This window comes from Cyprinodon variegatus, unplaced genomic scaffold, assembly GCF_000732505.1.
Source record: "Cyprinodon variegatus isolate N-32 unplaced genomic scaffold, C_variegatus-1.0 Scaffold1966, whole genome shotgun sequence".
NCBI classification, from domain to species: Eukaryota; Metazoa; Chordata; class Actinopteri; order Cyprinodontiformes; family Cyprinodontidae; genus Cyprinodon; species Cyprinodon variegatus.
Window position 1 is genome coordinate 31,701 of NW_015152419.1, and position 13,612 is coordinate 45,312.

General features: G+C 38.0%; 1 protein-coding gene across 1 annotated transcript; it reads left to right on the top strand.

The window, feature by feature from the left end:
* The first annotated feature begins 7,852 nt into the window (after positions 1-7,852).
* LOC107104943 (retinoic acid receptor responder protein 3-like) lies at positions 7,853-13,600 on the top strand. Its single transcript, XM_015405058.1, has 5 exons — positions 7,853-7,955; positions 9,098-9,141; positions 12,718-12,826; positions 13,099-13,358; positions 13,475-13,600. The coding sequence occupies exons 1-5, from the start codon at positions 7,937-7,939 to the stop codon at positions 13,571-13,573; spliced, it is 531 nt and encodes a 176-aa protein (XP_015260544.1). The 5' UTR covers positions 7,853-7,936; the 3' UTR covers positions 13,574-13,600.
* Positions 13,601-13,612: the final 12 nt, after the last annotated feature.

A 13,612-nucleotide genomic window follows, 5' to 3' on the forward strand; every position in this document is an offset into this window, starting at 1 on the left:
CACACACACACACACACACACACACACACACACACACAAAAACCCATCAATATACTCCTAGAGTGGAACACAATAAAAGTCTACATTTTACTGAAGGCAAAATCCTATATGAATCCTACATGTATGAATATTTACTTATAGTTATTATTCCTGTGTTCTCACGAAATGATTTGGCACGGATGGTTGAGGTCCTGTAAGATGGAGTTCAGGTGTTTCCAGATCCTAGTTGCTCCATGATAGAATTGAGAGATGGTGTCCTCAAAAGGAAGCAAAATGAGGTTTAGCATTGTTCAGGTTTATGGGCACAGTTGATGCCTTAAGGAAGCAAAGGGAATCTGAAGTCATGCAGAGGTTGAAGCTTTTCTTCTCAACTGGTAAATTGAATGGTTTCAATTAGCATTAAAGGACCTGGCAACTGACTAGCAAACAGTACAGAAGTGGACATTTTTACCCCAATAGAGTATTTCAAAGAATCAACCCTTATATGAAATTACATTTATATTTGAAAGGTGCAGATTTAAAACCATACAAGTTCTCTAATAGAAAGTTGAAAGATCCGTCACCAACCGGGCCTCCTATGAACTGTTTCTGTCTCTGTAGAAAAAAGCCATTTGAAACCAGAAGTTTCCGCATATTAACTTGACTAAAGCAGCATATTGATGGTGCAGGAACAAAGCATGACCCACATTCAGAAGGGTCATCAGGGCATATTTGATCCAGTACAGATTTTATTGTTTGCCAAGCATGCAGAAGTCTTTATTATTATCATAACTGAAGTTCACTGAGTTGTGGAATCTGAAACTGAAACCTATAATAATCACATTTATTATTATAGAATTACTTAATGACTTTAAGTGATTCATTTGCATGTTATTTTATCACATAAGTATTTAATTCATCAGAAAAAACTAATATTTGGTACAGAAACTGTTGGAATTCCAGATATCAAAATGTTCCTGTAGTCATTGAGTTTTGCATAAACTGCAGCAGGGATGTTGCACCACTCCTAAATGCATATCTTCTCCAGATCCTTCAGATTTTTGTCATTGGATAATATTGACCTCAGTTCCCTCCAAAGATTTTCCATTGTGTTCGGGTATGGAGATTGCCTAGGCCTCTCCAGGACCTTTAGAGCCTCTAATGGAGCCACTCCTTAGTTGTCCTGGATGTGTGCTTCAGGTTTCTGTCATGATGAGTCATCCAGTTGGTCCAATCTTCACCAACCTTAATGAGGGAAGGTTTGTTAGCTAAGATCTCCTGTCTCATCCCTCTCATCCTCTCTGTAACCCATCTCAGCCTTTTGCAGCTCAACTGTTTTATCTCTGATCTCCTTACATTGATCATTTTGTTTTGGCAATAATGGAGTGGATCAAGTTTCTTTATTCAGATATAGCAGAGAACAGGAGGGATTCTTAAAGAAGATTTAACAGGCCTGTGAGAGCCTGAGTTCTTACTATTTTTATATGTTCAAATGTTTATGTATCGCAATACAATTAATTACTAAAAATCACATTCGGATTTTCTTGATTTTTAATCTTGATTATGTCACTCGTGATTGAAGAGCATAAATATAAAAGAAAATATAAAAATATATAAAATATTAAAATGAAAATCTGTGAAATCAGCAGTGGATCAAATATTTGTACTCTTCATTGTAGTAGGCTGTATAGTACTTGATGTTGACATCATGGGTACCAATCATGGCCTGTTGACCTTTGCTAAATGTCTTCTCTGTTCTTTCAACCACATCTCTGTCAACCTGCTTCAAAATAAAGGCCAAATAAAAAGAAAATAACAGACATAAATTAACAGGTGTACCAAAATAAAACACTTCCCTGCTCAGAGTCATTGTCTTGTTTCTTTGTCAATGTTTGATCAGTTTTTTTTTTTCATAAGGGGCTGCAGGAAACTCCTTTGTCTCACGATGGGAGTCATGAATCCACAAGCCCAATGAGGCCCCACAAAGACCAGGTGGTGCCTCATTGGGCTTTTCAAACCCATCATCAGCACACTCAGCCTATTGATGTAGGGAAAAACAGAGAAAATTTGCTATCAGGTCCAGAGGGAAACTGTTCTTAGGTTCATGATAATAATAAAAGAAAAAGAGTTTGCAGAATTTATTCAGAGGAAATATGAAAGTAAACAAGAGAAAAAGTTTTTTACCTAAAGACTGATTTTATTACCGGGTTGAGAACATTCCAGCAGAGAAATCCAGCTGTGGATGCAGTTTTTCTTTCACTGAAGCTGTAGATTTAGCTGACCTTATTTTTTCAAGTAATATTAGTTTTTCAGAACAGAATCTACTGAGGAACTACAGAATGTCTGCAATAAATGGTGACATTAATGAAAAGCTTGTGAGCCTGAAAGGCTTTCCTTAGAACACATGACAAACCTGAGAAAAAAATACTGAGGCTTGTTCATGTTTTCTACTCCTATTCTACTCCTATACTGTCATGAAACAGAACATATGGACTCAGTAATCAAGGTGAGACATTCAGTAGAAAGTTCAAAGCATTTATTAAAATAAAACAGACAGAATTGAAGTGGGCTGCTGAGGATCTGTGGACCTGCAGCGACTGCAGGAGGGGGTGCGAGGCATCGCCCAATCACTGACACTCTGCTTTAGGGAGAAACACAGGACAAGCGGGCCGATCCACACTGGAACCGAGAGATCCGGGTTCCAGGATTCTATCAGAGCGTGAAGGCAGGTTCAGAGTCCTGTGCGTTGAGCATGAAGCTCAGATAGAAAAGCACAGAATAATAAAATCTATCTACAGACAGGGCCAGTGGGTGAGAGGGAACGGAATCAGGAGATCAGAATCACTAGGAAACACTCTCACCAATGGTTAGGGAATAAATCACCTGAAGACACTGGCTAGATAATAATCTCCTCACTGGAATGGGGACAAGAACCTTGGACTAACTAAAACTTAACTGAAAACAGAACCTAGAATCGTCTAACAGGGAACAGGCAAGCAGCAATTAAACATTGATCTGGCCCTGATAGCTGGAACTGAGCCCAATATAAAGGAGAACCAGCAGGTGGATGAGATCAGAGATGATTAGGAACTGGGCAGAGTTAGACAAGTGAGTGAAATGAACAATTAAGGCCAGCTATAAGAACAGATTAAGACATATTAACATATAGTATTAACGTAACATAGTAATATATTAACGTAATGCATGACATAATGTATTTCTATATACTTACATTTGGATTTTCAAATGTAATATTTCAAAATGAATTGTGATAATTTTATTTTTGAAAATATGTGAAATGTTGTTTTATCTATTGATCATTTTACAAATGAGTCAAAAATGCAGCTCTGACTATGAAATAAAAATACTAATAACTAATCTTTTTTGTTAACTCGGAATTAATTTTGGTCACTTATGCTGGGACATTTTAACAAATTGAGAAACTTGAGTTAAACTTTACCAAAAGCAACATTATTCATTAATTTTAAAATAATCTGAAATTTTTCTTTTTCAAATTTGCAATTTAAAAGAGATATTTTTCATAATTTGTTTGTTTGTTGCAGTTGAACCAGACTTGCAGAATGTCAGCAGCTGCAGCAGTAAGTCCACCAAGCAGCAGAAGAAACACAGACATAGTTCTTTATAATTTTTTTGCTAAGTTTAAATGCTTCATTCTGCTCACTTTGATGATGAAAGCCTCAGGATTTTAATCTGTAAATCATTGTTTTCCAGTCCAAGCTTTTCCCCTGCATTAATGTTTTGCAGACATATTTTCTGGACTTGTCTGTTTCCTTAGTTTTTCATGCACCTGAGATCAGAGGGATCCTGCTTGGACACAGTCTGAGAGGACTGCAGTCGCAAACTTGCTCCAGGAGATGCCGCTGTTCAGCACAGAGGAGGAACCAGACTGAATGCCCGTCAGAGGACTTTTTACAGACAAGGCATTGGTTCTGATCAACACCCCAGATGTTCTTCGGTCCAGCATGTCTGAACACCAAGACTCCATGCTCCTGGTCCTGGTTCTGCTGACTAAATACTTTACTGAAGAAGACAACCTGCAGCGGTGCAGAGTCCTGAAGCTGTTTGGTGACCAGTTGTTTGGTCACTCCCTGGTTCTTTTGTCAACAACTAAAACCAAAGGCTTAGACAGCAAGAAGAAGAGGCTGTACTCCTCCTTTAAGGACCTGATGAAAATGTGTAACTCCAGGTCACTGTGGATGAAAGACCTGAAGCATCAGCAGCCTTTTTCTTCTCTGGTTCACATTTTTATGGAGAACAATGGACGGCATGTCAAATGTTAAGCATGACACTAATGATTGCAGTCAAACCTTCCTGTGCTGGAAGAAGGCTTTCCTGGAACAAATAGTCAAATTCCAGTTACAGATGTTCATAGATAGATAGCATTAAGTTTTCCCTGGTTTAAAAAAAAATTCTCCAGGTTACTTTGGTATATTTTTTTTTACTAAAGGTAAAAAAAAAATTCAAGTAGCTCTGAAATATCATCTGTGAAAGTTGACAAATATTTGAATTACAGTGGATGTAAATAGTAATTTCTTTACTTTGAAAATTGTTTATAAAGACGTTTTGTTTTCAGGCAACTTTTTACAATATTGAAAAATAATTAAATTTAGATATGGAATAAGAAAGAGGAAACATTTTGGGGATTCTGGGTAGTACATATTACAGGGTTTCTCCCCAGAAACCTTGTTAAGCTAGATGGTAGATATCACCATGTAGTCTACAGGAGGCCCAACGTGCTTCTGTTAAAAATGTTTAAAAACAGGCAAAAAAAATATATAATTCATTTGCGCTTTTTGTATTATATTATTGACAATACTTCAACACAAACTATCTGCCTTAAAAAAGAACATTGTTAAACTAAAAAAAAACTATTACAATAAATATTGTCTGCACTTTAGATGAGTCTATCTTGAGTCTATCCAGTCGACCAGGACTGTATTTCCTAGGATGTTGTAGTGAAATACAGAGTTATAGCCATGTAGGAACTTAATTTCAATCTAAAGACATACATACATACTACATAGAGATAACATGGAAATCTTGTAGCTGTTTTCTAGTGCGTGCATACCATTCATACTGGGATACACAGGTTATTAAAATGAATAATAGGCTAGGAAACTATTAGCTATGTACATCAAAACAGGTGAAAGGGAAACTGCTTGATTCACTTCATATGAGATGTTCCTGGAACTGCAGGGTTTTAGATTAGGTTGTTAATGTAAATGCCATAATAATGAGGTTGTTTTTCAGGTAGTGTGAAAACAGATGAATATAATTTGTTGTTTGCTCTTTAGGACACAGTCAGTTTGAGTGAAGATGAACCTCAAGCAGCTCAGTGCAGTTACTGTACCTGGACATGGACAGAAAGACAAAGCAGCTGGATCCAATGTTTGTTGAAGTGCAACAACTTAAAAACAAGTCATTATAACTGGCAGACAAAGTGGTGCAGACTCTGCCAAACCTTCTACTGCTCTCCAAGCCACCTCAGCAGCCCATAGCATTCTAGAATCTTCTTTTTAAGCTGCTTCATTATGGTCCTGTTTGCATTTAAATCAAGTTGTGAACCAAGTCCACCTCCTTCACCATTTCATCCTGCCTTCATCTTCCAGTCGGCAACCAGTTTCTTGTCCCTGAGGTGAAGAGCTCTCCAATCTAATAAAACCACCCATTCTATTCTATCATCATCAGCAGTGCTAAAAAAAAATATATGTTGTGCATGTATTTTATTAGTAATAAGCTGTATAGCTGTTCAGGAGTCACGTTTTAATTAACTTACAATTTAAAATACTCATAACAAGATAAATCAGTGTGGCTCAGTATTCTAAACCACTTTTAAAAATTTATTACAGAGCTTATTGTTTGGTTTTTTGACCCTTATGGGTTACCGTGAGCATAAATAACTAATGGGTCATCACACAGCTCCAAAGTAGAAATGTTTATTAAACTGATTTGGTTCGAACTTAAAAAGGAAAAGTTCACAAACAAATCAACCAACAACGTTAAATATTTAGGAGGGAAAAAAACAGAACTAATAAAATCATGAACTTGATCTAAAGTAAATTAAAGCTCCACCAGGAGGAAGTAACCGAGGAGTATATCAGCCTCTCTCTGTTTACGCAGGCAAACATCTGCTATGTTGAATCACGTCGTGACCTGAAGCTGAACTCGTCACAGGAACTGAAACCTGATGTCTACTGTAGACACTTCCTTTGTTTCATGCTTTTCTTTCTGATGTGAGGAGCGTAATTGGACTTTCTCAGGTAAGTTTAACCTAACTAACTAACTAACTAACTAACTAACTAACTAACTAACTAACTAACTAACTAACTAACTAACTAACTAAAAAAGAAATATTCTGGTTCATATTTCCTGATACCTGTTAAAAAAAACCCAACTGTTTACTGTAATTATGCCTGTAAAGCATACCGAAAACTTTTCAAAAGAATCAAGGAAATTAGATAAAGCAATATACAAATATATTATTAAACATGTTTTAGTTTAAATGATCTATTGGTCACCACAGAAAAACTTTACACACATTTTAACAGAAATAATAAACTTATTCATGTAACTTCAGTCTACAATTTTATTGTGCCTTTTTTGAATTGTGCAATAAAAGCATGATTTCCAAAATATTTATATCCATCTGTTGCTTTTCGAGATAACATGTCTTTAAGTTTATTTATTAAATAGATTTAAATTCAAACTGGTGATAAAAACATATTCTTATCCTCCACTTTGTAAAAATTAAAGCAGAATCCCTCCTTAAAAACATCGTCTTCAACAGCTTAACAGATTTATTAGACATTTCTAATGACATAAATATTGAGGTTATTTCAATCAAACTAGTTATAAGAGACTTTTCTCTCAATCTTATATTTAAACTTTTAATGCATCCATTCCATAAATAGATTATTCATGTTTGCAGAAGTTGTTTGTAGCCTTGATGTTTATGGTAGCTTTTTAATATATTTTGGTTTTAAATTCAATTTAAATGTTATACATTAGAAACACACTGTTATGTTTTTTTTTCCCCCCTTTTTTTATGGTTTCAAAGACTTTTAACTGTTAAAGTTGTCTAATGATTATACTAAGAAGCTGTTATCTCCACAAAGAGTAAACATTACAGTCATGAGGTGGAGGGATTATAAAGTTAAGTTCAGCTTTATTAAACAGTTCCTGGAACAGGTTATACTGCAGCTCAGTATTGTTGCAGGACGTGCAGCAACGATCCACCGTTTTTGGTTATCTTTTATGTGGCATCAGAAAAAATTGCATGAAGAAAAAAAGACATGCTGCAGTACATTGTGCTTTATCTGCAGCTTATTTCCATCTTTGTTTCTAGTGGCAGATACAAAATCGATCAAAAAGGAATACCGTGAAATAAATTGACTCCGTGTCTGTTCAAGTTTATTACTAGAAATGAAAAATTTCTGGCACAGTTATTGGTTAAATTCAACAATCTGAAACTCAAAGATTGTTTCAGTACATCTATCATTAAGTACTGGTCAAAACAGTTCAGTCATTCAATGATCATCCAAGACAAACCTGCTGGATTTAAATATGAAAAATACTCTGCAAAAACTGAAGAGAGAGATTTGTTCTTTTACTTGCTGCTGCAAGAAACAGGACATTTCATACTTCACAAGATCTGAAGTGAAGAACTCTGAGCCAGTCTTCTCATCTCTCTCAAAGTGCAGCAGCACAGACACTTCAAGTTTCTAAAACAACCTTTATGCCCAGAATAAGTCAGGTTATTTTGCTCTTGCAGATTTATTAGAGTAAATTTCTCCTTTGATCTCTATTGTCCTTTACTGTCATGATAAATTATGGTACAGTTTACCATCTTTCTGATAAACATTTTTCTTTCTTATTTCTCCATATAATCAACTGTTTCAGGTTTAGACGTCAGTTTCTTCTCCAATTCAGAGACGTCATGGGAAGCTCATCATCCAGTGAGTCTTTCATATTCTTCTACCTTTGATTGAAAAATTTTTCATATAAGGCAAAAAATTAAAATCATAAATCACCCTAATGAGACCAAAATATATAAAATGAGATTTAAAACACATTTAAAACAGCTTCATCTTTAGAAGTATAAACATAAACAACTTTACATAAACATGTAAAGTTGATTTATTTCAAAGAACAGAAACACCGACCCGAGCAAAGAGCTGCCTGAGCTGAAATAAGAGATGTTTAGCAACAGCTTTTGCAGGTTTTGTTACCTGATGGCTCTGCAGCCTACATTCAGTTCCTCACTAATCACATGCTTGCTGTGTTGCACAACCAGAGATTAAGTGCAGATTATGCGCCTCATATGAAATCGATGAAAACAAATGGAAATCCAACAAAGGATGATAAATGCAACACAGTGAAACTCCTTAAGGATTTACAGTGGCTATAAGCGTAACCTGCCTCTGCGTTGTGTAATAATGCACCGTTCAATCACTCCAAGTGAAAAGAGTGAAACAAAACTGTTTAGCAGCAAATAAAAACATCAAGCTGACAACAAGCCACCTTCCTCCATTGCATTAATGAACAGCGTGGGAAAGGAGGAAGTAATGTCGTAGGTTATACCCGCAAAAGTAAAACTAAACTTTCCCAAAACTATTATACAGATTATTGTTCTTTAAAGTAATAATTTCAAGGTAAAACCGAAAGAGAATACATTAATAAAAATACAAGATGAAGGAAGTTTGGTAGAATAAATATTTCTTCCATCTCACATAAGCATGATCTGCTTTATCTACATTCTCTAAGTGGGTGACTTCACCACACAGGCAGTAGCATTAGAGAGGGAGATGGTTGCTTGGAATGTTGAACACAGTAGCCAGTAGGTGCAAAGTTGCAGCATGTGGTGAAAAATGCTGCACATTGATAATACAACCTACAGAACACAAAAAACTAAACAGAAAAAACGTTGCAGAAGAAAGATGCGGCTATCACAGAACATTGAAGAAAAAAGAAAAATACTGGACATTCAAAAAGCAGCAGGCTAGATAATACCACAGTGTACACCTGCAACATGTTAAAATATAAACATTAAAACAATAATCATGTATGAATGGTTTTATAAATATTTTTTTCCATCCAGGTGCTGAAAATCCGGAATATCAGGAGGGAGAAAACACAGATCTGGTTTGTAAATCATTGATTTTTATTACAGTGTGTCAGATGTTTGGTGTCTCTGAATATGTTTTTTATGGGTCAGGGACAAAAATCAGCCTGAATAAAACAAAACAATAAAACCACCCTTAGGGCCTGATCTTCAAAGAGTCCAATTGAAAGCTGATAAATTGCACATGAAATGTTCTACTTGTTCCTGCAATTAGTTGCCATGTTGCAGGTGATCTACAAAGACTGTTGTGCAAGTTTTAAGCCCTGCAAACTGATAATGTTCCACCCATTAAAAATAGAAGGTTGTATGTTTTTATTACTAATGTAGGGTAATAAAAAGACACTACTGTACTTTGTGCATGGTTATGGTTTATGAATTGAAGGAGAAAAAAAATTCCCTGTAGCAACAAGTGGGAAATTCACACTTTGACTCCACCAACATCATGCCTATTTGCAGGATTTTCTAATTTGATGTTTTTATAAGCATGCCACAATATTTAAGTTCATTTTTTTATTATTTGGTTTAATTGTATATTAATATTTTCTGCTCTCCTGCTGCATTAACTTATGTCAGCATTTGAAAATGTGTTTCTTTATTAATATTATCTTATACTATTCTTATTTTCATTGATCCAAAACTGTTTAGATGTGCACAGATTATTTCTCCATCATCTGGAATTGTACAAATGCCTCCTTTAAGACAAAAATGATCACAGATATTTTTGTTTCTCAGTTTGCACCGGACTTTAACTTGCAAAATAACTTTGCACATAGTAAATGATTACATTTCCAGGTCCTCCACCCATTAATTTGGTTATGGTTTGGAAATGATAAAAAAAAAGGCTTGAAAAAACATTCTGCTGAATTGCAAACGCAAATCACTTTGCACCTTCGCTGAAGATCTACTGTGCATTTACAAACATGTTTGCTCTGGATTTGAGACACAAATCACCAGAACATCAGGGCCTTAGTTTGCTGCTTTGAAAACTTGAGGCAGGATGTTTTAGTTATGTAGCTACTAGTGGTGAAAGGTTTCTATTCTTGATGCAGGTTGGTTTATTCTGAAATTTCTGTTTTTGACTCTCATACAAAATAAATCAGATTGTGTCTCCTCTTCCTTACTTTTAATGGGGTAAACTTTGAACTGCTGTAATGAATCGAGAGATTCTTAAACTTGAAGATATCATTGTGAGGTGGAAACGCTCATGGATGATCCTTGTCAAACTCGGAATAGAGACTTCGGGGAAAAAAATAAACACAAGTTTCTCAAATCTACTAAATGGGGGAAGCTGTCCCTATAAAAAGGAAAACATATGCAGTTGTGAACATTAGTATGTTTATACAGTGTACATCTGAAGACACAACATATTTAGGGGAAATTGTCTGAGGTGGAATGTTCTAATAGGTCATTTCATGCAAAGGATTGTGGGATTCATATCTATCCTAAGCTCCTAAGAAAGGAATATCAGTAGCTCCCTATCCTAGATGAACTAGCAAAGGAAGAATACAGATTCCTTTTCCTACCACCTACTCTACTGCAAGCGCTGTTGGAACAGCCTTGATAGTCCTTACTGATTTAATGAATTCTGGACATACTTCCGCTCTGGAGTTGGCCCTGGTGAGAGGCATGGAGCAGGAGTGGACATACTTGTTGCCCCTCATCTTGGTGCCTGTACGTTGGGGTTCACCTCAGAGAACGAGAGGGTTGTGTCCCGTGGGGGGACGGGTTCTGACTGTTGTTTGTGCTTATGCGCCAAACAGTATTTCAGATTACCCACCCTTTTTGGAGTCTTTAGAGGGGATACTGGAGAGTGCCCCTCCTGGGGACTCCCTTGAACTTCTGGGGGACTTCAACGCTCACGGGGGCAATGACAGTGAGGTCTGGCGAGGCATGGTTGGAAGGAATGGCCCAGCTGACCTGAACTCGAGTGGTGTTCTGTTGTTGGACTTCTGTGCTCTTCATGGATTGTCCATAACAAACACCATGTTCAAGCATAAGGGTGTCCATATGTGCTCTTGGCACCAGGACACCCTAGGCCATAGTTCAATGATAGACTTAGTTGTTGTTTCATCTGACCTGTGGCCCCATGTCTTCGACAGTCAGGTGAAGAGAGGGGCAGAGCTCTCCACCGACCACTACCTGGTGGTGAGTTGCCTCCGATGGTGGGGGAGGACGCCAGTCAGACCGGGTACGCCCAAATGTATTTTGAGGGTTTGCTGGGAACATCTCACAGAGTCCCCCATGAGAAGGAGCTTTAACTCCCATCTCCAGCAGAGCTTTGAACATTTTCCATAGGGAGGTGGGGGACATTGAGTCTAAGCGGACCATGTTCCGTGCTTCTATTGTTGAGGTGGAAAAGGGAGAGTGCCTTCTCCGGGTGTACTGCCCCTAGTGGAGGACTTTAAGTATCTTGGGGTCTTTTTCACGAATGAGGGGAAGATGGAACGGAAGATTGATAGGCAGATTGGTGCTGCATCTGCTATGAAGCGTGCGCTGCACTGGTCTGTTCTGGTAAAGAGAGAACTGAGCCAAAAAGCAAAGCTCTCGAGTTACAGGTTGATCTACGTTCCTACCCTCATCTATGGTCATGAGCTTTGGGTCATGACCTAAAGAATGAGATCCCTGATGCAAGCGGCTGAAATGAGTTTTCTCAGTAGTGTGTCTGGGCTCTCCCTTAGAGATAGGGTGAGGAGCTCAGTCATCCGGCGAGGACTCAGAGTAGAGCCGCTGCTCCTCCACATCAAGAGGAGCCAATTGAGGTGGCTCGGGCATCTGGTTAGGATGCCTCCTGGACGCCTCCCTGGTGAGGTGTTCCAGACACATCTCACTGGGAGGAGGCCCAGGGGGAGACCCAGGACTCGCTGGAGGGACTTTGTTACTTGGCTGACCGTGGAGCGCCTTGGGATTCCCCAGGAGGAGCTGGCCCAAGTGGCTGGGGAGAGGGAAGTCTGGGCCTCCCTACTGAAGCTGCTACCCCCGCGACCCGACCCCGGATAAGCGGAAGAAGACGGATGGATGGATGCACACTGCACTAGCAGCCCACACGGATTGCACCAATCAGGAGGGAATCATTTGTAATTTCTCCTACTGAACACAGAGTAAACTACCAAGGAGGAGGGATTCACTGCCTGTGGAAGTGATGCTGATTCACTCACCACCATGTAACACAAAATAGCTGAGATGAATAAACACTACTTGGGATAGCTAGCATTGAGATTTTTGTAATAGATTTTTACAGACATAATCTGTCAGTAGATATTTTGCATCTGTGATTGTTCCAAAACTGTTATTGAAATTCATATTTTTTTTCTTTAGAGGTCAGTGGTGGAGAGGCTGATAGATATTATTTGAAAACAACTACAGTCTTTTCTGATTGGTCGATTAAATGTTTTCAGGAAAACAGAAACATTTTTCTGTTGAGGTAATTATTTTTATAGAGTGGAAACTGTATCCCTTTATTATATAGAACAATAAAAAATGCTCAAAAATAAAATTAGTTTGTAGATCCAAGGTTTTCACTGTTGACTGATTTTATTTGCTGTTAGTTTCATTGGTTAAAAACAACCACATCCTGTCTTTTTGGTCTTTAAACCTAGAATGGAAAAGATCCAAAGCCTGGAGATCTGATTGAGATCTTCCGTGTCGGCTATAAGCACTGGGCCGTGTACATCGGCAGCGGATACGTCGTTCACTTTGTGGTAAATGGTGAGTCTTTCACTCATATTATCTGTAATGTTTTAAAAAGTGAACAAAAAACCAAAAGCAATGTATTTAATAAAATATATTGTATATAAACTGGTCTGCAGAAACTCTATGATGGTGGCCTGTTTCATAGCAGTCCTCCACCTGCTGACCTCTGGCTGAAACCATTTTGATTTATAGATTTAGGTCAAAAGAAGAGAAACCCATGAAGTTCTGGGAGGTTTGCATGAATGGTTATTAAATCTTTAAGTATTTTTACACATTCGCCCGCCCAGGTTTATGCTGCAGCTCCAGCAGGGTGCCGGTACCAGGAGAGATGGGAGTTGTGATGAAAGAGAAGCTGCAGGAAGTGTTGAAGGGTGACAGATGGAGAATCAACAACTACCTGGATAGAACATACAAGCCTCAACAGATTTATGCCATTGTGAAGCAGGCCAGTGGATTCATTGGTGCTCGACTGCCGTACAACCTGGTTAGCTTTAACTGTGAACACTTTGCTAATGAGCTGCGCTACGGAAAGCGCACATCTCGACAGGTAGGTCAGAGGTTGTTGATAGTTTAATATTAAGTTGCAGAAGCTGGGGTGATATGGTGTGGTGAAGTTTTTACAGGTATGATATCTTTGCTGAAAGCTCAATGTCTCCCCTACAGGTGATCCATGCTGGAGTAGGTGTGGGTGGAACCATGGCGGGCCTTGTTATATTAGCTGGGACTGTGGTAGGAGCCCTGTTAGGCCTCGGCAGAAACTGACAGAGCAGAGATGTTAGTTTTTGAGAGAAAATGTTCAAT

Coding starts and splice junctions, on each gene's coding strand:
- LOC107104943 (XM_015405058.1), top strand. Junction 9,142..12,717: donor AGGGAGAAAACACAGATCTG/GTTTGTAAATCA, acceptor CTTTAAACCTAG/AATGGAAAAGATCCAAAGCC. Junction 13,359..13,474: donor GAAAGCGCACATCTCGACAG/GTAGGTCAGAGG, acceptor TCTCCCCTACAG/GTGATCCATGCTGGAGTAGG.